General features: G+C 38.0%; 1 protein-coding gene across 2 annotated transcripts in view; it reads right to left on the reverse strand.

Annotated features, from left to right (window-relative positions):
- Positions 1–24,567, reverse strand: part of ncoa2 (nuclear receptor coactivator 2) — an 81,566-nt gene that overhangs the window by 34,419 nt on the left and 22,580 nt on the right. For both annotated transcript variants that reach the window (XM_007260112.3, XM_007260111.3), the window contains exons 3-5: positions 8,300–8,407; positions 4,045–4,217; positions 518–621 (exon numbers count right to left, since the gene is read on the reverse strand). In XM_007260112.3, the coding sequence (XP_007260174.3) occupies positions 518–621; positions 4,045–4,217; positions 8,300–8,388 (366 nt within the window). In that variant the 5' untranslated portion in view covers positions 8,389–8,407. The remainder of the gene's footprint in view (positions 1–517; positions 622–4,044; positions 4,218–8,299; positions 8,408–24,567) is intronic.

Here is a 24,567-nt window from a genome sequence, read left to right on the forward strand (position 1 = left end):
CTAAAGTAGCTAACAAACAAGGGAAGCTTATCACACAAATTAACACTGGAGCAACACAGTGAATGTAGCTAAGAGGCAATGAAAGCTTATATCTCAGCAATTAGCACAGTGTTATCTGCAAACACTAATCTCACACTCTCCATAAATAAAGCTCAAGATATCTTCCTACTGAAAAAAACTACTTTTTTCTGTAATAAACGTATGTAAATAAAGGCAAAAGGCAAATTGTATGCATATCAATTAAAACAAAGAGGTGAAATGTGTACAGACACCAAGCTTGCATAATAATGCTTCAAACATAACAGTATAATATTTAACATCTTTCATTTGTAAAATATAATATGTATGTAAAAAAAAAAAAAAAAAGAAATTTATTGAAGGACCTGCAGAATGCCTGACTAATTGAACAGCTTTCTGCTGTCTGTACATAACCCACTGTGTGTGTGTGCGTGTACTGCAGGGTCATTCTAACCTACAAAGTACAAGCACACATGCGCACACACAAGAAGAAACCCACCTCCAGCATCATTGGTCCGAGGGCATCTTTGTCAATAACACTTTGGCCTGTCGATGAAACATCAGCCTTCTGAACCTCCTCCTCATTGGCTGCTGCTGCTTTTTCTACAGAAAGCAAAGGAGAGAGAGAGAGAGGTACAGTTAAAGTACTCAACAAATAATTAATACAAACCAAGTAATCAGCGTTCAATATAAACTGTTATATATTTATTATATACTTAAAATACAATGTTGTCAATATTTTGCACAATCAATAAGAATACAAAAAAATATAAATACTAACTTACATACTTATTGGAATGGAGTAAAACTGTGAGTGAATGAAATGATTTGTGTAAGTAATTAATATATTATAGTGAAAGGATAAATTTAGTGGGTAAAACAACAACTAAACAACTGTTGCAATCTGGCAGACACATTCCTGAGAAACCCTTGCTGTATATGAACGAGCATTTTCTTGCTGAAAAATGCATGTTGGAAGCCTTGTCATGAAAGGGAATAATGGCAATAACAGTCAATCAGACCACAACTATAATCATTTACATAACTGCATGCCAGATATTGCAGCAATTCAGAATGCATTAAATATGAGAAAGGTTGGAACAGAAAGGTTACAAATTAACTAAAACTTCACTAAAACATTGTGAACTTCAAATCACGTAAATGCAAAAAGTTCCTGTCTCTTGCAGCAGCTGTCTGTTAACTTAACAGAGCTTCGTCCTGCAAACAGAGCCTGCAGGCTCCTGTAACAAGTCCTGCAAATAGAGACATGACTTCTGCTAGAGAACCATGGCTCCTGCAACAAGTCCTGCAAACAGAGCCATGACTTCTGCTAGAGAACAGGGCTCAACCGTGCCACCTCTGCCGCAACAGGGCCACTAAGTATGTTAATGTGTTTAAAAGATCCCAGACCGCAATCAAATACAAACTATCATTTAGCTTTTGGTCTAAAATGCATGTAGGACCTTCTGTAGACTGTTCGAGTCGCTTCCAGAGCTATAGCTGAGTTCACAAGTGATCTGCACTCATCAGGGTCTAACACTGCATCCATCACAGATATGAGATCTCATAGAGAGACCAGAAGTAGCTTCAGAATACACAACTCATTTTACTCAGCCATTTCACTATTTTACTATGATTATGAATTAATTCCTGATCACCAATACGTGGAATTTATGCAGAGGAGCACACACTTTTGCTTACAGCTCTACAGCTTTGCTATTCAATCAATAAAATACAAGTGTGACATTGATAAGGCCTAAAGATTTTGATAATTGATGACAGAGCTACAGCACAACTAATTAAATCATACTGGTACAGCTTATTGTATTAAAGTGTGTGTGTGGGGGGCAGACAGCTTTGCATCACATTGCTCACCATTACATAACAGTGAGTTTAGACACACACACACACTCCCAGCATGAGTCTGACTCATCTGCCTGCGTCTGTGAAACACACATAGATGCGTATACATCTGTCTCCTTCAGTGTAAGAGTTCAGACAGAGCAATGTAAACTCACATCTCAAAACCAGCACACACATTTACACCAGACAGACACATATGTCCATCACTGATCATTAAGATGACAGTTCTGCTCTTCAAACTGCCCCAAACCACTGCTAGAAGAAGTTTGCTACAAAGCTAACAAAGCAAATAGAGCTAACACATAATGGGACCTTCCCATTTAGCATGGAGCTAACTGCATGTCCAAAAGCCTAGGCTTGCTATATAGCTCAAAGAGACCAAAGACAGAGCGAGAGAAAGCAGGAGCTTTCCTGTTACCTGGTATTGTCTAAATTGTAGATGTTATTGTGTTTATGTTATATTTATTTTGCTAACATGGACCTTAAGAGCCCTTTACAGAGTTGATATAGAGGATTTAAAGCAGGAATCACTAAAATGTGCATGGGCAGTACGGTTCTAAGACCAGGGTTAAGGAACACTCAGCAGCTGCAGTAGCTAACAGCAGTCCTGGAGGGTCTTAGCTGATATTATGATGTTTGGGTAGCACCTCCACCTGGGCTGACTTGCATACATCAGAATTTTAAGGTCATTTTCAGTTCTTGTTTGGATGAGACAGAGGTGACAAGTAACAAACTACAAATAATCCCATTTCATTTTAGCTTGTTTTCATTCCATATCATTTTTTTTTTAAAGTGCACTATAGACACGGCCTAAGCTTTTGTTCTTAATGGCATTGTTTTCCTTACATTACTTTTACAGTAAAGCAGTAATTTTACTTGAATAAAAAGCTTGAGTAGATACTTTAACAGAAATACTTTAAAGCCTAGTAATGAATGTTAAGGCTTTTTACACCTTAAAAAAAAGCAGAGGATAAAATGTAATACGTGTGGCCTCATTGTAAAAAGGCAAAACTTTACCTGAACACATTTCTGTAGGAGGGCATTTAAGTCTGTAGCGCAAGTCATGACAATTCATTCAGAATAATTATTTCAATTTAATTATCAAACAGAAACACCACAGAGTAGGTCACATAATTGCTGCCTCCTACACACAAACACACACTCACACCCGTGAGTTTTAAAGTATGGAATTTTTACCACACACACTGAGGTGCTAATGTGAAGCTGAAGAGTCAGTCTCTCAGTGTGTGTGTGTGTGTGTGTGTGTGTGTGTGTCAGAGAGGCCTGAGGCAGAAGGCTAAGCTAATAATGTTAGTATGCTGCCTGTCCGCTCCTTTTCTCCTGACCATCTGCTGACAGCCAATAAGGATTTAGTGACTGATGTGACAGTTCTTTTCTCCAGTTCCTGCAGGCGTGAACATATACACGGTGAGTCAAAAGTTGCAGGACACCCTTTAATTCAAGAAACGAAATATGGCAGCTTTTAAAATGCCCCCGATAGGCCCCCACACTTATTGCTTGCTGGGGTATTCAGATGTGCCATTTTCCCCTTTCTCTTCATTTTCCTTTAGTTTCTCAAATAAAAAAGTGTGTCAAATGAACACAAATATCTAAATTCTGTTAAAATGTATATCTAAAACAAAGACATAATTGATTAATCTAGATACTCCTGCAAATAACATTTAACATACGTGTTTGGCCACATTTAAGCGAATAAAAGTATGTTAAACTTTCAAAAGCCTAAACAGTAAAAACAAAAATCTAAAACTATTATCAAAATTGATTATTGTAGGCCAAAAATAAATCAGAAAAAAATGTTGACACCCAATCTTCAATAATAATGTGTCAAATCCTAAGCTCTATTGTGTAGAAATAAATTACTGAATTAACTCTGAGCTGATGTATTTGTTAGCTCAAAATAGATTTTCTCCATCAATAACAAAAACATAGATTTGTAGACAAAATTTAAATTGGCTTTTCCCAAATTCTGGATATATTTATTTTTCTCCAACATATCCAGGCCTGGAAATTGCTATTTTTAAATTCCATGATTTTTCCAGGTTTTTCATGACTGTACGAACCCTGATATTTTTATTATTATTGTTATTATTAGTAGTAGTAGTAGTGGTAGTAGTAGATCTGAGCAGTAATAAAATCATTTACCTTGCTCCTTAATCTGTCGAATCTGTTTCACAGTTTCTTTCAGGATTGCACATTTATCAGGTTTGACATTGAAGTTATCAATGTCATTGAAGTTGGCGAAGATCAGCTCGGCGAGCTCTTCAATATATTTATTCTCATGCTCCCGGTTTCGCTTCTCCGTGCTCCGCTTGGGGCTGAGGACACAGAAACAGACAGACACACAAAGTCAGTCAGAAAGAGAAGATAATAAAGATGTGCATAATAAACAGTAAATCAGTGGAGATAACAGTGGGGTGGAGCCTGGCTCTGATTTCTGATGATCAGAAAAAGAATGAAGGCATGCTCCGAGCTCTTCCTGTGAGTGAATGAATAATGCACGCAGTTTCCTGTCTCTGTGGGAAGTGGCTTTGTACAGGAGAGTGTGTGCTACTGTACCGTGGGGGTTATTTTAGGTTACCATAGTTCATTTGGTCAGTGGGAAGTACAGTATCACAGAGAGGTCAGAAACGGTGAGCACCTGCGAGGAATTCTTAAACAACTAAGAACACATTAAGAAGCAATTCAGTCTCAGTAATATCAAAACTCAATATTCAGTTTTTTTTAAGTAGACACTAAAACCAGCAACATCAAAAGGCCAGAGTTTTTATGTTTAGCAGGACAAGAGCGAGAATGGCCAGTGTAAAAAAGCAGCATGGCGCTCTCTAACAGGAAAGGTGCCATCAGATTTAGGAGCCTTGCCTAAGGGCACCTGTGCTATGAATGCTGCTTAGCCTGTTCCTTACTTTTAACCAGGAAGTGATCCACTATCATAGTGTACATACACATGAACTCAACAATTTTTGCTGACTTCAACATCAACCAATATATATATATATATATATATATATATATATATTTTTTTTGCAAGGATAGCCAATTAACAAGATTGACCGTAAGTAAGTAAAACAAACAAGCCAAAATGTTTTACTAAAGATTTTTTTAAAGTAACACATTTTGCTTTAATGCTAATTTTGCCCACTGTTTTTTTCTCAGTTAGCTTTTTGAGGTAGGACACTTAAAAGGTGTTCTAGAGGTTCTGAACTCCATTAAGCGCTTTTTTCACACTGTATTCCACATTAAGGAGATAATATACCACCAAATAAAACAAGCAGATTTGGGCAGTAAATCTGATTTCAGTCACTTTGTAAATGTAGCCTTACAAAAAGAGAAAAAAAAATAACTGCACTATTTTAGTTTTTTTAAGGGATATCATGTAAAACAGAATGTTTCCTTGATTTCAGAAATAATACGCAATCATTAAGGTTTGTACCATCCATCCCCTAGACTACACAGATTATATCAGACCTTTTATTATTATTATTCAATTTCCTCAATTTTAAAATACACACACACACAAACACTTTTTCATATGCATTCTATAGTCGATATATACAGGGACATAAATCCACCACTTATTCAAGATTGTTTTGCATTATTACAGTTTGAATAAAAGATAACTAATTTTAATGCAATAATATCTGCCTTAGTATTGCATTTACAGAAAGTGGTGCACATCTTTGCTCAGAAAAATGCAGTGTGTGCTTGTTGTACAGGAAAGACTGTATAATATACAGGCTATGATCTGAGTCACTTTATATGTAGGACAGTTTACCACAATGAATGAAACGTGAATAAGAAATTAATAAATAAAACAAATCTTTGAACGTTTGTGTTAGTCAGAAATCCAGTTCCATCCTCTGTGCACTGGAAACAGTAGCAAAAAAACGTCACATACTGAGATTTTTGGAAAGTCTTATGATGTTTCCAGGTGCAGATTTCAGGTGAGGTTGCTAAAAATAGATATTGAACAGCGCCCAACCCGACACTAAGCCTCATCTAACTCTACAGCAAGCAGCGTCTTGTAGTGCTGCAGCTCAGAAGGCCCTGTCTGCCACTGAGAGAGACAGAAGTAATAAGCCCAAATCAACCAAAGCATTAGGAGTGCTCAGGATTGAGATAATAACGCTGGTTATTTTGTAACAGCGGCACATCTGAAGATCAAGGATTTATGTTAGACAGTAACAGCACAGTTGGTTCCAGGAGATGACAAGCTGGATGACACTGACACAAAAGGCACAGACAGTGGTCTATGAAGGGAGAGGTCTGAACTGGACTGAGTGGAGTGATAAAAGAAAGTGGCGTAATCCCACATTTTAGTTTTTCCTCCACACGTTTACCTGTAGGAGGCACTAGAACAACTTTGTTCAACTTATGGAACTTGGAAATATTATTGAAAGGAACATCTCTGTGCCAGATACCACCAGACACCTACAGGGGTCTTGAGGGATACGTTTAGGTGGCACACAGAGTAAAAGCAGCATTTCAGACAGGTGGTATTTGTAAGGCTGGATAGAACGTGTATGTTTTAGAATGTTAGACATTTAAAGAAAAGAAGCTATGCTCTTAAATGCCTCTCATTATGCATTTCAAGTGTTCTCCTCATGAAGCTGCTTGGGAGAGCAGCGACAGATTAAGATTAAGTGGATAAAACAGGACATTTATAAAATACGATTGGCTGTACTGCATGTGAAGCCAAAATAGCCAGAACAGAGTGCACACTCCATCAACAGCTGGTATATGATGCCAAGCAAAACATTATATTTCACCCAGAGTCCCTGGTCACAACTGAAACTGAGAAATCTGCAGTAGTTGTTGCTGCTGATTTTGGGCGCTGGAGCAATGCCCTTTATCCTCACTGTTCCTTGGGTTTGGCAGGCTGCCGACTTTGGGCGCTTGAGCCATGCCCTTTACCCTCACTGTTCCTCAGGTGTGTGTTCCTTGTGTCCTTGTGTTTCTGATACCCAGTACTTCTGAGACATCCGTGAATTCTGGGTTTTTTAGCTTCTTCCTAGTATCCTGGATTTGTGCAGAATCCGGTGCTTCTGGGACAAAGTTGATTTAAAGAGCATCTGGCACTTCTGGGTTAATTGGGGTTTCTGTTGTATCTTTGATTTCTGGGGTATCCAATGATTCTGAGGTATCCTCAACGTTTGCGATAATGAGTGCTTCTGGGGCATTCAGGGGTGATTTCAGGGGTATGCGGCATTTCTGGGGTATGCAGGGCTTTTCTTTTGAGGTATATTTCTTTTCTGCGATATCAAGGGCTTCAGGGGCATCAGGCACTTCCGGAAGTGCTTAATTTCAGAAGTACATGGCGCTTGTGTTTTTCTTGATTTGTGCAGTACCCATTGATTCTGATGTAATTCAGTGTTTCTAGGATATTTTTGGGGTAGGCAGTGGTCAAAGCCACTAATGAGCTGTGTAATTGCACACCTTTTACAGCATGTTTACAGAGTTTAACTGTATTCCTAATCTAATGACTCTACTGAATGACTGAAAACAAAAATTAAACAGGTTTAGTTAACGTGGTTTTGTTCATTTATACTGTTACCTAAATATGTTAGTCACTGAACAAACGAAAGCCTGGAATTACCTTATTTTTTGCACTATAAGGCGCACTAACAATGAACATCTATTTTCTGGTCTATTTTTAAACATAAGGCACACTTGATTTTAAGAGACACTATAAGGACCTTCTAATTCTGCAGGTCTCACCACTGGGTGGTGGTGGGGGATAGTTAAGTAAAGCTGAGCTAAGTAAACAAAACTGTAATAAAAAACTTTTCTTTAAAAGTCAAACGAGTGCTGGATGTTAATCTACCCAGATTTCTCTCCTGAAAACTGTGTATTTGGGTGAGTAAAGCGCTTCTGGGTATTTACAGTAAGCTTAGATTCCCGAATTTCTCCAGCACAAAGGCTGTAGCATTAGAGGCTAAGCGCTACATTGAGGAACCCTGAGTGCTCTGGTAAACCAGGGCGATATTAGCTAGCGGTTCGTCCCACGTAGCTTGTATCTTGTTTTAACATGGTGAACACGCAGGCTACAGCCCGATATACACAAGTCTGAACGAAGAAAGAGCTATCGCGGTTAGCGACTAATACTGACTGCTAACAGGGGATAGCAGCAGGCTACAGGCCGATAATACTCACCTCTAAAGGGGGAAATAGCGGTAAGATAAGCCTAGTGCTAGAGAACTAAACTGAAACTCCGGTATAACACAGAACTTCAGTGGATTGGCTTTACTGCTCTTTATAACCTGACTGGCAAAATTCATACACAAGGTGCACTGAAGATTTTTGGGGAAAATTAAAGAATTGAGTATGCCTTATAGTGCAAAAAATAAATCAAGACGAGAACTGATGATGATAAAAAGGCATCTGTGAGAAATGCACTTACCTGGGGCCCAGCAGATCTGAGGAGCATTCCTTACGTTTCTGAGACTCTACCCTGACAGGGTCTGACGTGTTGTCCCCTACACCACTCATTTTCAATACATATCAGCAACTGCAGAGAAAAAACAGACACACACAACGGGGTCAGTTAACAGACCTCAGACACGCTGAATGCTGACAAGAGACACAATCTGTACCTAAAAATAGATTGCCATTTACATTTTTGGACAACGTTGAGTACGTCGGAAGTTATTCTCCTAGTGTCTAAACTGTAAAACAGAATTCCAGAGTGACTCTGAGGCATTACAAACTCCCATTAGGCAATGGTGATTTGTAATAAACACCGTAGGTTACTGCAGCAGCTGAATGTGGAACAGAGTGCACTGCCAGTCTCACACATTACTAGACCATTAAAGTTATGTTGATGCCAACGGCTAACACAAAACAGCTAAGACATGTTTGGTATTTGAAGTGTGTGTCGTTGTTAGCAAAGTTAGCCTAGCATCTCCTGTTGTTAAATAAACACCGAAGATAAGATAAGACTGAAGATAAGAGTGTCTGAATTAGTCTCTGAAAATACATCAGGATCTTTTTTGTTTCACAAATTAATGCAGTTTAGTTGAACGTTCAATTGACCGGAACCACTTGCACAGTGTGTGGTATCACTCTGCACTAAGGCCCAGAATTAGCATAAAACATGCTTATGTGGCTTTCACCTTATTATTAAAGACAGTGTGTGTTTGTTAATAGAGGTAAGATTAGTTTAAAGAGAGCGTTTGTTAGCAACATTAGCCTAACATAATCTATTGTAAACTAAAGAAGCACACAACTGATACTAAGCATGTCTTCAGATCTGGGCTCACTGATCTTTAATGTTTTAATGTTTGCCATAGCTTTAGAAGTAGACAGTAAATAATTCATACTAGAGAAAAAAATATATATACTAGACACTGATAAATACATAGTATGTACAAACTTTTTGTAGACCAAACATAACGACATGATCAATATCAGTCTCTAGCAACTAGGAACTAGTAACTAGCTAGTCACCAAACAGCGTTCTACATTTTTAAATGAAACACAGCCCTCTTATGTGTAGGAAAATTTCGTATAAAGTAAAGATTAATAATAAAGCAATGTCAGTTTCACAATACAATTTAACAGGTTAAAAAGAATACAAGGCCAACAAATGTCTCTGACCACACTGTTTATAGAAGAACAGAAAAATAAAACTAACACTGAACTTCTAAGAGTATTATTATGGCCTCCTCACCACAAGTGAGGGCACATTCATTCATACAGAGTAATCATAAATTACTGATAATTGATGCACCTTGCCATTTTCTTTTGCCATTTTTCTGTTTTCTACATGTAAAAATGTGTTGAACTGAGTGACACTGTCTCTAAACAAACAAAAATGTATTTTATTACTGCTAATAATGATAATTGAAGGCTGTGGTGTTGTTAGAGTAGGCCTGCACTGTTCTCTGCCCTGAGCTTTATCTGCAGTGTGTGAGCTAAGTAGGTGGAGACAACACGAGACACACACACACACACACACTATTACGTAAGGCGGTGCAGCCTGGCTGTGGGCAGGCGGGGGGGAGAGAAAGAGTCGGAACGAGATGAGTGTGTGCGAGTGAAAGTGTGTGTGTGTGTGTTGCTATCGGATCCCTGCTGGATTGCTGTGTCCTACTTTGACCAAATGACGGCAAAGGAAACGAACACAGTGCTGAGAGGAGGGCAGCCACCAGCCTGTCACACACACATTCATACAAACACACAGGTCTATTATCAATATGCACAGAACAAATCATTACAATGTTAGTCTGACAACAAATCAAATTGTTAACCCAAATGTAGTCTTGTTAACCCAAATGTGACGATTGTATAGCTCTATCCTTGAAGCTAAGAGCTAACAAGCAATGAAAACATGTACACAACAAATCAGCACTGGAGCTAACATCTAAATAAAAAGCATCATAATAAGCAAACTACATAATTAAGCCTATAAATATTACTAAACAGCTTCACAGAGCTTGTGTTGATAAAGGCGTGCAGTTAGCATCAAGCTAAAAGGGTGGACTAAAGCTTCCATTCCTACACAATCTAGCTACAATAGCCGTGTAGCTCAAGTGTAAAACTCAGACAGAAGCATACATGGCTGCTTGGTTGATGGACTACATGAGCTTTAAGGTGGTGAAACTGGAAGGAATTTGATTGTTCATCGCTATTTTAATCCCTGCCTTGGGGTGGTGGCGGAGTGGGATTACAGGCAGCAGACGGAAATCAGCTGGTGGAGCTTCAACACAGACAGAAGAGGCAAAGTGCAGCAGATTAAGAGTTAGGAAGACGTGAAGCAGACAGGCAACTCGTTTTCTGAATGGTACTACATACAAAACTCCTAGAACACCTAAATAGATCTGGTTTTAAAGCGGACACCTACAACTTTAACCTCACAGTCATTAAATCACTGCAATGTTTACTCCTGCAATAAAAAAGGGTGTGAAGTCTTACAGCAAACACTGGAACTGTTTAAAGGAGAATTCCTTCACATTTTCAAATTCTCTGCATAGTTAAATGTTTGAGATGTGAACACAAAAGTCTGAGTGGGTTTGGTGTGAAACCATTCATTATGAATACAATTATGTTCACAAAATAGATGATGAACAGAAATAAAATACAGTGTCTGAAAAATGGAATGCTTTTAAAAGCTTGCTCACAAAAAGATTACTACACCAGATGGTTTAGGATAGTCTACCTGCTGTTAAAACAGTGTTTTAAGAAGATCTTAGGTCTAAAGTATGTTTTTAAAATCGCATACAATGGTGTGTGTGTGTGTGTGTGTGTGTGTGTGTGTGTTTGGGGGGTGCAAAGGAGTATTTCAGGTTTTATTTACAATTACATTTTACACAGATAAGAAAAACAACTAAAATCAATGCAAGAAAAGTAAAAAAAATGAAATGTATAAACATTTGTTTATGTTTAGTGTTAAACCTGTGTAGACTCTGTATGTAAGCCCACAATCAGTTTTCCATAACTTCAGCAAGAACTAATCAATTAATTATTAACATCAGTTTAAAAGGCCCCACAGTATACCCTTTGGAACATGACAACCAATAATGTCTGCATTAGTAATAATAGCTGAATAATTTACCAAGGGTTCAGGGGGATTCTATGATTATATCATAGTCAACTATACTCCCTAACTGTTATTTTCCTGTATTATGTCCTTTAGTGGGTATAGGGCATTAACCAGAAACAAAAATATTTTTTTATTGTGTGCTTGATCAGGGGTGGTGTTTGGTCTAAAAGGTTTAAGAACCTTGAAACTTGAAAATGAAACTGAAACACCTGACATTTTAGTGTGGGAGGTTTCATGGCTAAATTGGAGCAGCCTGGTGGCCAATCTTCATTAATTGCACATTGCACCAGTAAGAACAGAGAGTGAGGGTTCAATTAGCAGGGTAAGAGCACAGTTCTGCTTTATATATTGCAATGCACACAACATTATGGGTGACATACCAGAGTTCAAAAGAGGACAAATTGTTGGTGCACGTCTTGCTGGCGCATCTGTGCCCAAGACAGCAAGTCTTTGTGATGCACCAAGAGCCACGGTATCCAGGGTAATGTCAGCATACCACCAAGAAGGACCAACCACATCCAACAGGATTAACTGTGGACGCAAGAGGAAGCTGTCTGAAAGGGATGTTCGGGTGCTAACCCGGATTGTATCCAATAAACATAAAACCACGGCTGCCCAAATTACAGCAGAATGTGCACCTAAACTCTGTTTCCACCAGAACTGTTAATTAATTATTGTGCTCTAAAACCAAATGTTTTAGTTTTATTGTGCAACCCCTGTATATACATATTAATAAATTCCATATTTGGTGAAGTGTCCCTTTAAAGGCTGCAGTCTGGACAGAGCGACAGGCTGGAGAAGAACATTCATTATTTACAGAGGCAGCGAGCGAGCAGGACAGCCAGGCTCAGACTGAACACGCTGCTGCTGCTGCCACACATATACACGCACACACACACTTTTCTGTCAGTCTAACAGAGCATTACCACACCTCCTGCGTGACAGAGGAGTACAGCTGTGTGTTAATGAGGATGTCTGTAGCCCTCCAGTGCTTGAAAGCAGTGGTCTGTGGTCATGTGACTAGATGACTGACAAATGCATCTCTGCCACACCCCCAATCAGGCCTGTAGAGACAAGGGGTGTGTCTAAAGGCCCTTTTAGTGAACATGCACAGTCAGTCAATGTAAGCACAGTGCCCTCCATAACATTCAGGAAGATAGCAATTATTTCTGCCTCTAAATATCCACGTTGTGATTCTGTAACTAATCAATTCACATGTTGAACTGCACGTGACTGTATACAACATGGATGTAGTAGTTCCATTCCCTTCTGTTTTATACAAAATAGGACTGGGCCAAGGCTATAATACAGACAATGCACTAACTGGATGAAGAAGTATAAACCAGCCTTAAATTTATATATCACATTACAGACTTGCCTAAACATCTGGTACAGCAGAAAAGCAAAGTGGACTTTTTCAAGAAGATACCCAATTTGCCCAGTGTATGTAATAATTCAACAATAAAAGGGCACATCAGACATTGGTCGTAATAAGCAAGAAGCATATTTACAATAGATTACTTAAAATGTAAAGTAAAGTAACGTAAAGCAAAATGTAACCCCCTGTATGGGTTGAACTTTTTAAGCAAGGTCATCATCTGGTCAACAGATGTCATTTATTAAGATTAAACAATTTTTAAATACTATAATGAAAAATCATGAGTCAATTAGCTTAAATGAACAAAGCACAGGTAAAAGGATAACTCAAATTCTAAATATTTTTCTAAAAATGGATAAATAATCTGGGAAACTTCTAGGAAAGTATAAATGAAATCCAAACCAAGTATCACATAAAATCAGGTCAACACACACACACTAGTTTCCTGTTCTGTCCAAGTGTTGCACAGTCATAGCTGCTGGAAATCGTTGCAGATCCACCCACAATTCAATATTGTCAGAGTAATTTGAATAAAATCTAAAATAAATGTATAAATCTTAGATTTTATGCAAATTTCTCATTAAATTCCTGTAAATGTTTTATTATCCTACTGCCATATTACAGCTAGCCTGTTTGGGTTAAAGGCAAAACTGTGTGTGTGTGTGTGTGTGTTCCAAGATATTTGTACTCATTATAAACAATTACATAACCTAGTCTTTAAAGCCATACTAATCATTCAGCTTATGAAACTCATGATGTATGATTTCAGTTTGGGTTTGCTAAGCAAGGGTCACATCAAAGCATATGGTCATTTTTTTTTAGACAATTTAAGTATTCAGTTAGTAATCTTTAATTAAATTATTGTTCATAACTTATGATTAAGGGAACACTGACAGTTAAATTTTCTACCCCAAATTGTTTTATTTATTTTGTATATTTTTGGAGTCTTTCTATTTTTGTACTGGAGATACTGTGCTAAAGTATATAAAAAAAATTAGGCTTCTACCCTCCCAATCAATTAGCACATGAGCTATGAGCTTAATGCGGCTAAAAAGTAACAAGCTGAATCATTTATCATTTCGCCATATGCCTCATGTAGATAACAAGTATTTATAGCTTAAATGCCTCTAATTACCAGTGAAGCTATAAGGTTAATGTAGCAAACATGTAACCTAAGCTTATACTTCACTGGTTAGCACTTTAGCTATTAGCCTAAAAATATCTAACAAGTAATAAGCATATACTTCACCAATCATCTATGAGCCTAATGTAGCTAGCAAGCAACTTAAGCTTGTACATCACCAGTTAGCATGGCAGCTACGAGCCTAAAGTAGCTAACAAGTAAGGGAAACTTCTACTCCACCAATTATGTGTGGAAACATGAGTCGAACATAGTAAAAAACAAAGAAAGCTGGTGCTACAAGCATGGGAAGCTAACAAGTAACAGAACCATATAAATGTACCAATTAGCACTGGAGCTAACTGCATCCCTATATTCACACACTTCCCAAATAAGGTAGTTAATAAGGCACCACTCGTTGAATAAATAAATAAATAAATAAATAAGTCTGTATGATAAGCCTGCACTACTTTAAAGCATCTATGCTATTTCTTAGCATTAGCATGTTCCCTTGTGTCTGAACCATAACTCCTGTGTCACGGACTCCTATTTGACTTTGATGCTTGTTGCTGAAGTCCTTGCCCAGGTTTAAGGTGTCACCATGGGAGACGGGTCGACTGGACCAGAGACTGAGAGTCTGGGACCAATTAGAAAACAGAAACACCACACCAATTATGCAGGTACAGATCTATATCTTTAAGGTATGAACTAAAGCACAGATCTCTGGAGCCTCATGCATTTCTGTTACAGTCCTCTATTTTAAAATATCCAGCTTCAAACACAACTTCCAAGTTTTTTTTACACAGCACAGATGTAATTACTCAATTACAATTTGCAAAGTCAAGACTCAAGATTACTCATTCAAGATGAGAAATCAGATTGGTGATGGTCAAAGGTCAGGGTTTGCTAGCAATGTTGGTATAGCATTTAATGTTGTAAATTAAAGCAGCACACATTCAATACCAACCACTCATCTGTCCAGACTATATCAGGGTGCTTTCATGTGCATGTTACCTTTGGTTTCCTTTCTTTTAAACTAGACTGTTGTATTTAGATCTACCAGAGTCACTAATTACAGTCTGACACACGTCACCTGCCATAGCCCAGTTGCCCACCATCCAGCTTCTGCCACCTACCGTGGACTAGCTGCACAATTTATAGAACTTACTCACAAAAAATTATCATTTAGAGCATTTATTTGCAGAAAATGAGAAATGGCTGAAATAACAAAAAAGATGCAGAGCTTCAGACCTCAAATAATGTAAAGAAAACAAGTTAAAATTCATAGCTTAAGTTTTAAGAGTTCAGAAATCAACATTTGGTTCAATAACCCTGATTTTAATCACAGTTTTCATGTAACTTGGCATCATTTTCTCCTCTGCCAGTCTTACACGCTGCTTTTGGATAACATTATGCCACTCCTGGTGCAAAAAATGTAAGCAGTTCAGCTTGGTTTAATGGCTTGTGATTATCCATCTTCCTCTTGATTTTATTCCAGAGGTTTTTAATTTGGTAAAATCAAGGAAAGTCATCCTTTTTAAGTGGTTTCATTTTTTTTTTCCAGAGCTGTATATCACAGTTTGATAGACAACAGTCCACCACACTGTAAGCTATGAACACAGTTTCTGCATAGTTTACACAATATAATCTTATACCTCAAGGTAATGTAATAACAGGATGAAACCCATGTATAAACGGACAGTGACAGTTTTAGGTGTTTTGAATTCGAGCTCCAGCACATCGGCTTTATAGTGCAGCTCAGTGTTAATTCATGGGTATTTACAGCTACACTGGACTGGAACACATTCTTCCCCTCAGGTTACCCCCATAATGAAGATGGTTGTGACTGCTCCAGTAAACATCTTCCATGCATTCAACACATAGCTTGGGGAGGCAGATCTCGGTACAAATGAGGAAACCTGAGAGGACATCAGGACCAACAGGGCTCAATCCAGTAGACACATTCTCACAGTGCCGACTACTCTTCAGTTGTCTTCAGTTTTAATCTCTTTTTCCAGTTTTTCTTGCAACTTTCACTTCTCGTTCCTAAAGTCAAGTGACCAGTGATTTCCTGCCAGCTTGTTGCTGGGAAATGATACGCTGTGTTACAGTTTTATATACAATGCCATGCCTCTGATCAAGCGCACAAGTTTAACCACTGAATTCTTGTAGTCGGTTTCACAGACATGGAGTAGGTCTAGTTTTGAATTACAGAGCATTCTGAATTGAGATTTTCCATTATACGAAAAACACAGTCTAAGACTAGGGCTAAGACTATTCCCTGTCAAGGACACCAATCCTAAATGTTTGGGGTTAAGGATGTTGACCTGTAGAGCCTTTTCGTGGCTGAAGGTCCTGAACAACATCCAAACCAAGCTTCATGTGTTTGTGATATTGTATTCATCTGGTCCTGTTAGTATTGTTTTCACATTGCCGTTTATTGAACGCACTAAAGAACTTTGCTACTTCCCGTCATCATCACTTATGTGGGCTGCATATCTTTACAGTTTACAAGGTGTTGTCAATTCAGTGAATCACCTTGTCAGGTGTTATGCTAAATTCTGTCTCTCTGCTTAAATGTAACTTTATCTATTGTAACTATTTTTCTTATTTGGTTGCTAAATGGTAAAGATGGTTCCTTGAAATGTCCGAAGCATCAAACAAACCAGACTATGTTCAGCTTATTGTCCAGATCATATCTTTTAGTCAGCCAGTTTACTCAGAATTTTGGTTCTGGGCACCATTCACACCTACAAAATGTAATTAATACAATAGGCTTCCATTATAGAACCACTTAGACAAAAAAAACATATACTGCTAAAAAGGACTGTTAAAAATGTTCAGAGACCTATGTATAAGAGCAAAGCCATTGGACAAGGCTAAGGCACCAAATTGAAATGTCCTTAAAAAAGAAAGAAACAAAACATGTCCAAATAAAAAGACATTTAACAGGTCTGCCAAACAAAACAGCAGCAGCTAAAGGTAGATATTAGAATGTGTTCCATCAAAGTTTTAGCAAATTTTATAAATGTTTAAGGTTTAATGGTTTAAGTATCATTAGTAAGTATTAGTTTATTGCTCGACAAAATCGTGTACAATGATTAACTGTTATACAAATGCCAAAAGTTTCCCGTCCAACCCTCATATACTCTGCACAACTATCCAATTTGTAGAAAGCAATGCAAACTCTCTTATCAGTTGGCATGGGGTGGCCGGTGACTGGAAATGAAACAAAAGTTGCTTTAGACATCCCCAAAAAAGACCAAATCAAATGCACATCTGAGAAATGGCCCTGCTCTGCTCTAACACAACTGTCTGGTGCATCTGCGCTGCCAGATGTATGGTTAAAGTCTTGAGTGGTACAGAGATTTCATTCATCATTAGTTGGACTTCCCAGCATCTCCAATCCTCTTCATTCTTCTGGTTCCAATGTTGCTTTTAAAGCTACTTTGCATAAATGTGGTGGATAGAAAGTCAACTTTCTAGCAATAAAAAAAAAAGCTAAGACTTAGATCTGAATTTTATTGGCAATGTAATTCATGATTGCAGCAGCAACAGGAATTTGAAGAAAAATGCAACAAATTCAATCAGGAAATAAGATTATGCAAGAAGACAATGACTCAAAACCCACTGCCAACACAACAAAACATTTAACAACAGAAAAGTTAAAGTTATGTATGAGTACCTCAGCAAGTACATGAATGAGGGGGTCTGTCTTTTATGCTATGTCTGGAACATGCATATTTAGTTTCTGAATAGGAGGGTGTCCTGCAACTTTTGACTATTTTTATTACCAAAAGATATGTAATCAAAAAAAGTTATTCACTGTAATTTAAGACGATTTATTGCAGAATGTCTGGGGCAGTCTGCCACTTAAGCTGTCAGATGTTGTCTAACAGATCTAGCTGTAAATATCAGAAAATAAAAATATATATTATGATCTTTTATGATCTTTTATATTATGATATCTTCACTGTAGAGCAAAAACAAACAACTGACCTAGTCATTGCAGAGCACAGTATAAACACTGCATACATTGTTTTAAAATATTAAGACATTTCATATTGAATCTAAAAAATCTGTCCAAGTGGACATCAGCATATTCAGCTGAACAAACCATAAACTCAGTGCAGACAGACTTTCTGGCCCTTTTCTTCAAAACCACGACACTAACAGAAGAACCTGAGCAACAATAAACCACATGCTGCAGACACACCTGCCACAAGCTGACTTGAGAAAATTAGAAAACAAGTTTTCCATCAGCAGCTCAGTTTCAGCCTTTCGGCAGAGAAGGAAGCTTTTCACAACCTGTAGATATCTTTAGTGACACCGCTGGACTTTCAAACCACAGAGGTTGCGCTGCTCGCAGCCAGTGGGGTCAGCGGCTAATTCTGAGAGGCTTTATTAGCTGGGAGTTCACAGGAACAAGAAACACACACACAGAAACTTAGCAGTTCCTAGAAATCACAGTTTTATCTCAGTCAAATGGAAACTGAAATGTGCATCTAATCCAAATCAGTTATTACAATCATTTGATTACCATTTTAGGTGTAAATTAAACTGTGTATAATAAACTGGACCTGATCTGAGAGATCCATCTGCCAAAAGCTGCAGTACAAAGCACAGGAAACTGCAGAAACGAAAGCGAAAGAGGGACAGAGCAAGAGGGAGAAGACTGGCAAAGGAAAAGAGACACATGGTAAATGGAGTGATAGTACAAAAGAAACAACCAGCCGAAAGAGGAACATCAACCCCTCTCAAACACACAGCGCAAAAGGGAAGAGAGGAAAAGAACAGAAGGACAGAAAAAGACAAGAAAACAGAAGAAGAGAGCAATACAGAAAATAAATATATGTGGAGAAAAAAATTAAGTGAAAGGACAAAAAAAGAGCCAGAACAACAAGAGAGCGGAAAAGAAAAGTAAAAGTAAACAAACAAAAAAAAACACAGAAAGAGAAATCAAAGGAGAAGGTGAAAGACAAGATAAAAAGGAATAAGAAAAGACGAGGCACAGTGATGCCAGTGTGTTAGCAACATTAGCTTAGCATCTCCTGTTCTAAACCAATAAATTGAAAACTTTATGATGAACTGCATCTGGCATCAGTGAGCAATCATTTTCATTTCTTTAGTATTTATTGTTTTAGAATTATTAGGAGTGGGATAAAAATGATTGATTCAAATCTATTTTCATATATTCAATACCAACTCATATACAAGATCGATCTTTACAATTAATCCATCCCCCCCCCCCCCCCCCGTTTATGTAAATCATACCAACAAACCAACAACAATAAAATAAAATAATAAAAGTATTGCAAAATACCGTAAAATCATCAGAATTTTTAAAAATACTGTGATATGCATTTTTGGTCATACCTTCCAGCACTAATTTACATAAATGTGCCTGTTTGTTGTGATGGCCTAACATGTTTTCTGTGATAAACAAAATACATATATATGTAATTATAGGTCATGTTTGTTTGATTTATTTAATGAGCATTTCCCTTTACAACAGCCCTGAGTTTGTAACCGCTTTATTAGACCACACTGGTGCAGCGAGTCCGCTGTGGTTTACAGTAGGGTGACCTGGCGCCGAGTTACAGCTTTAGACCACGTTGAGCAATGAAGTCTGGACTTTAGCATGGAAGTTAAAGCTCCAGCAGGTTACAGCAGGCCAGGGGCAGCCAGAAAAATCAATAAGCTACTTTATAGTGAGCACAGTGTTCTTAACCTGCACTCACTGACAGACTGACAGAGCGCCACAAACCTGCACAGCTCTCTGCACATACCAGCACCTGTACCACACACTACCTATTACACAAGTGATTAGAACAGCAATCAGAGAAGCACACATTAAAAAGGATAGAAGTAGTAGAATAGGGCTGCCAAATATAATATATAAAAATATTAATAAAATCTTCATATATATTCTTCAAATATAATTCTTACATAAATGAAAGAAATACAGCTTTATTCAGTTTATTTGTCAATGTGCCACCAAATAAGTAAACCAATGCTTCTTTTATATTTATCTTCAAGGGAGTAAAAACTGTGGCATTTTTTTTAAAGAATCGCAAAAAGCTCCCTTTTACCTTACAAGCAGCTTTTCTTCTAAACAAGGTGCGAATATAACCTCCTATTACCTATAGTAGAGTTTGAGTTATTAATAATTAAGAATAGAGGTGGGACAAAATATATATATAGCGATAGTGTTGTTTGAATTTGTGATACATTGTCCAAATGTGTCCAAAACTGACATAAATGCATAATTCTTGGTATTTAATTATTTAGGAGTATTTTATCCTCTGTGAAGTATCGCATATTGCAATACCAAGTGTCGTAGGCCAGTCACAAAAATAATCTTTGGGGAAGATATATTGTCCCAGAAATTATTGTGATCGTGGTATTTATTGGCCTTAAATTGACACAAATTTTGTCTGACACAATGATGATAGGATAGCATAACAAAGCATTCATACCCTTATAAAGACATCACAAATGTTACCAACTGTGTGTATGGAGTTGAAAGAATTGAAGGATTGATCATTGAAGCGAGACAGGCTGAAATACTGTTCACTGTTATATATGTGAACAAACATACAAATAAACACAACAGATAATATAATAGATATATGACCATTATCAAATATTATTGAGGTTGTGTGCATTCCATTTATTGTACGATTTAAGTCAATAATGTATGGGCAACGTATCGTGATCTTGTATTGTGAGATGCCCTGTGATTTCCACCCCTTATTAAAAGTGCAGTGGAGTTAAAGCTGTAGAGTACAGTAAAAGCTGTAAAATACAAAGCCTCTACTGTACAAGAGGCTGCCGAGTAGAAGTAGCAGGGATGTTGAAAGTGAGGCTTCAAAACCAATGTGTGCAAAAACTAAAGAACTCTGGCCATTGTTTCAGTTTTAAGTCCTCACTACAACACAACGCACAACTCAGTTTTTTTACTATTATTTCATTGAATTAAAACCAAAACTTGGTAATACATGAATTATGACTTGACATTTACACTGCAAGAATTACAATAATACTATTAAAAAAAACTTTATATTTAACTTTATGTGGGGGCAGCTCACTCTGTGCAGCTTACTAACATGATTTCATCATTTCTTCCTTGCAAGAAACTGTTTGTGGGTGATGGATGAGAAGAGGCTGATCAACAAAACAGGGAAATACCCAGCACTATATGCCACCAGTAACAGATTTGTTTTTCAAAACCACAAACCACCCTGAACCTGAGCTTGATCGTTAGATAGTATATAGTAAGTTCATTGGCACTCCTACTCTATCTTTTCATTCTAAATTCTTTTTGCTGTTGTACTCAAACTTTAAGGCAATTAAAAAACAAGAATGACCATAGTGACAGTAGAAGCTGGAGTTTAAGACGGTTTTAAAGTCAGTAGTAAAGTGTAGAAGCTGGAGTATTGTGTATTGTGGAGGCTGTAGAGCACAGTTAAGACTGTAGTGACAGTATAGGGAGTATAGGGACGGTTGTAAAGTCAGTGGTGAAGCATAGAAGCTGGAGTAATGTGAAGGTTGGAGAGCACAGTAAAGACTGGAGAGGCTGGAGTATAGTCATGGTTGTAAAGTCAGTAGTAAAACGTAGAAGCTGGAGTATTGTGGAGGTTGGAGAGCATAGTAAAGAACTGTAGTGACAGGAGAGGCAGAAGTATAGTGACAGTTGAAAAGTCAGTAGTAAAACTTAGAAGCTGGAGTGTAGGACCGTTGTAAAGTCAGTAGTGAAGAGCAGAAGCTGGAGTATAGTAACGTCTGTAGAGCACAGTAAAGACTGTAATGACAGTAGAGGCTGGAGTATAGTCATGGTTGTAAAGTCAGTAGTGAAGTGTAGAAGCTGGAGTATTGTGTATTATGGAGGTTGTTGAGAACAGTAAAGACTAATGACAGTGGAACCTGGAGTATGGTGACTGTTGTAAAGTCAGTGATAAAGCTGGGGTAATGTGGAGGCTATACAAGCATAGTAAAGACTCGTGACAGTAGAGGCTGGAGTATAGTGACAGCTGTAAAGTCAATAGTGAAGTGTAGAAGCTGGAGTATTGTGTATTGTGGAGGTTAGAAAAGATTAAAGACTGTATTGACAGTAGAGGCTGGAGTCTAGTGGTGGTTGTAAGGTCAGTAATGAAGAACAGAAGCTAGAGTATTGTGGAGAATGTAGAGCACAGTAAAGACTGCAGTGACAGTAGAGGTTAGAGTATAGTGTTGGTTGTAGAGTCAGTATTGAAGAGCAGTAGCTGGAGTATAGTTAAGTTTGTAGAGCACAGTAAAGACTAATGACTAGTGACTTGTAAAGTCAGTGATAAAGCTGGAGTAATGTGGAGGCTATACAAGCATAGTAAAGACTAGTGACAGTAGAGGCTGGAGTATGGTGACAACTGTAAAGTCAGTAGTAAAGTGTAGAAGCTGGAGTATTGTGTATTCCGGAGGTTAGAAAAGAATAAAGACTGTAGTGACAGGAGAGGCAGGAGTATAGAGACAGTTGTAAGGTCAGTAGTGAAGAGCAGAAGCTGGAGTATTGTGTATTATGGAGGTTGTGGAGCACAATAAAGAGTGCAGTGACAGTAGAGGCTGGAGTATAGGGATGGTTGTAAAGTCAGTGGTGAAGCATAGAAGCTGGAGTAATGTGAAGGTTGCAGAGCAAAGTAAAGACTGGAGAGGCTGGAGTATAGTCATTAGGGGCGTCATGATTTCGATATGTTATCGAAATCGATCGAAATTATGGCATGGTCTCGAGCCTCGAAGTCAAAAAGAGGATCGAAGATCCCTCCCGCTAAGCTACGCTAATCTTAAACTTACAATTGACCACACCTGTTGCTTCATTTAAATTAAAAAAAACGTCACGGATACGCACACACGGCAAACCGAGTCATCAGGTGTTCTGTCGAGTTGTGCTACCATGTCAAACCGTGCTACTCCTAGGTGCAATAATAAAATAAATAAAGAAAATCGTAAAAAGTAAAAAAAAAAAAAAAAAAAAAACATCGAGAATCGAATCGAATCCTGACCCAAGTAGTAAAACGCAGAAGCTGGAGTGTTGTGGAGGTTGTAGAGCACAGTAATGACTGTAGTGATGGGAGAGGCAGAAGTATAGTGGTGGTTGTAAAGTCAGTAGTAAAAAGCAGAAGCTGGAGTATTGTGTTTTCTGGAGGATGTTGAGCACAGTAAAGACTGTAGTGACAAGAGAGGCAGGAGTATAGTGACAGTTGTAAAGTCAGTAGTAAAAAGCAGAAGCTAGTTAAGTTTGTAGAGCACAGTAAAGACTAATGACAGTGGAGGCTGGAGTATAGTGACTGTTGTAAAGTCAGTAATAAAGCTGGGGTAATGTGGAGGCTATACAAGCATAGTAAATACTAGTGACAGTAGAGGCTGGAGCATAGTGACAGCTGTAAAGTCAGTAGTGAAGTGTAGAAGCTGGAGTATTGTGTATTACGGAGGTTAGAAAAGAGTAAAGACTGTAGTGACAGGAGAGAAAGGAGTATAGTGACAGCTGTAAAGTCAGTAGTGAAAAGCAGAAGCTGGAGTATTGTGGAGGTTCTAGATCACAGTAAAGACTGTAGTATCTTGTAAAGTCAGTTGTAAAGTGTAGAAGCCAGAGAATAGTGAAAGTTAAAGTAAAGTACAGCACTCTCTGCAGCAATAGTAAAAGCTAGAGATTGTAGAGTACAGTAAAGACTGGAGTATAGTGGTGGTTGTTAAGTCAGTAGTGATGTGTAAAAGCTGGAGTATACAGACATTTATTGAGAACAGTAAAAATGTAGTAACAGCAGAGGCCGGAGTATAGTGACTGTAGTAAAGTACCGTAATCTCTGGAGGTGAGCTGGAGGTTGTACAGTACAGTAAAGTCTGTAGTGAGAGTAAAGGCTACACTATAGTGAAGAGTAGAAGACAGCATAGTGCAAGTCATAAAGTACAGTAATCTCTGTAGCAACAGCAGAAACTGGAGGTTGAAGACTATAAACAAACACTGTAATTTATGAAAGTCTGTAGAGTATCAAAGTGTAGAGTAAAAGTAGAGAAGTGTAGTTCAGAAGTCCATGTGCAAACAGGCTGTTCCTCTCCCTCATCTGCTGCTAATGACAGCCGACAAACTACCCATGCAAATCTCATCTGAGCATCTGCAGCAGCACCTCCCCCATCACTCCTGCCCTGCCCCCCACAGACACACACACACACACACACACACACACACACCACTAGAAAATTCCTCCGGCCTCTGACGCTCCACTCAGAGAGCTCTCTCCTTTTGACCAAGATAATAGCCTGCTCTTCAGTCACATGACAGGGAGGAACAACAGCAGAAAGGCAGAAAGAGGCAGAGCAGGTGGCACACGCATGTATGTGCGTGCATGTGTATAGATATTCCAATTACCTTTATAGATAAAAAAAATAAAAAAATAAAAAATATTTAATTTTGCTCTTTCATTTTTTGACAAAATCTGAATAAGGGCAGTTGTTTATTACACTGTGTCTAAATCTTTTTATACTGACCTTTTTGAAAGTTAAAGTTTTATATAAAAAAAGAATGGTAATGCATGAAAAGGTAATTACTGCTAAAGAAAAGTGAAAAGGGAGGGTGAAACAAGGCTCGATATGTAAACA

The sequence above is a fragment of the Astyanax mexicanus genome, chromosome 1 (assembly GCF_023375975.1).
Source record: "Astyanax mexicanus isolate ESR-SI-001 chromosome 1, AstMex3_surface, whole genome shotgun sequence".
Classification (NCBI taxonomy): domain Eukaryota; kingdom Metazoa; phylum Chordata; class Actinopteri; order Characiformes; family Acestrorhamphidae; genus Astyanax; species Astyanax mexicanus.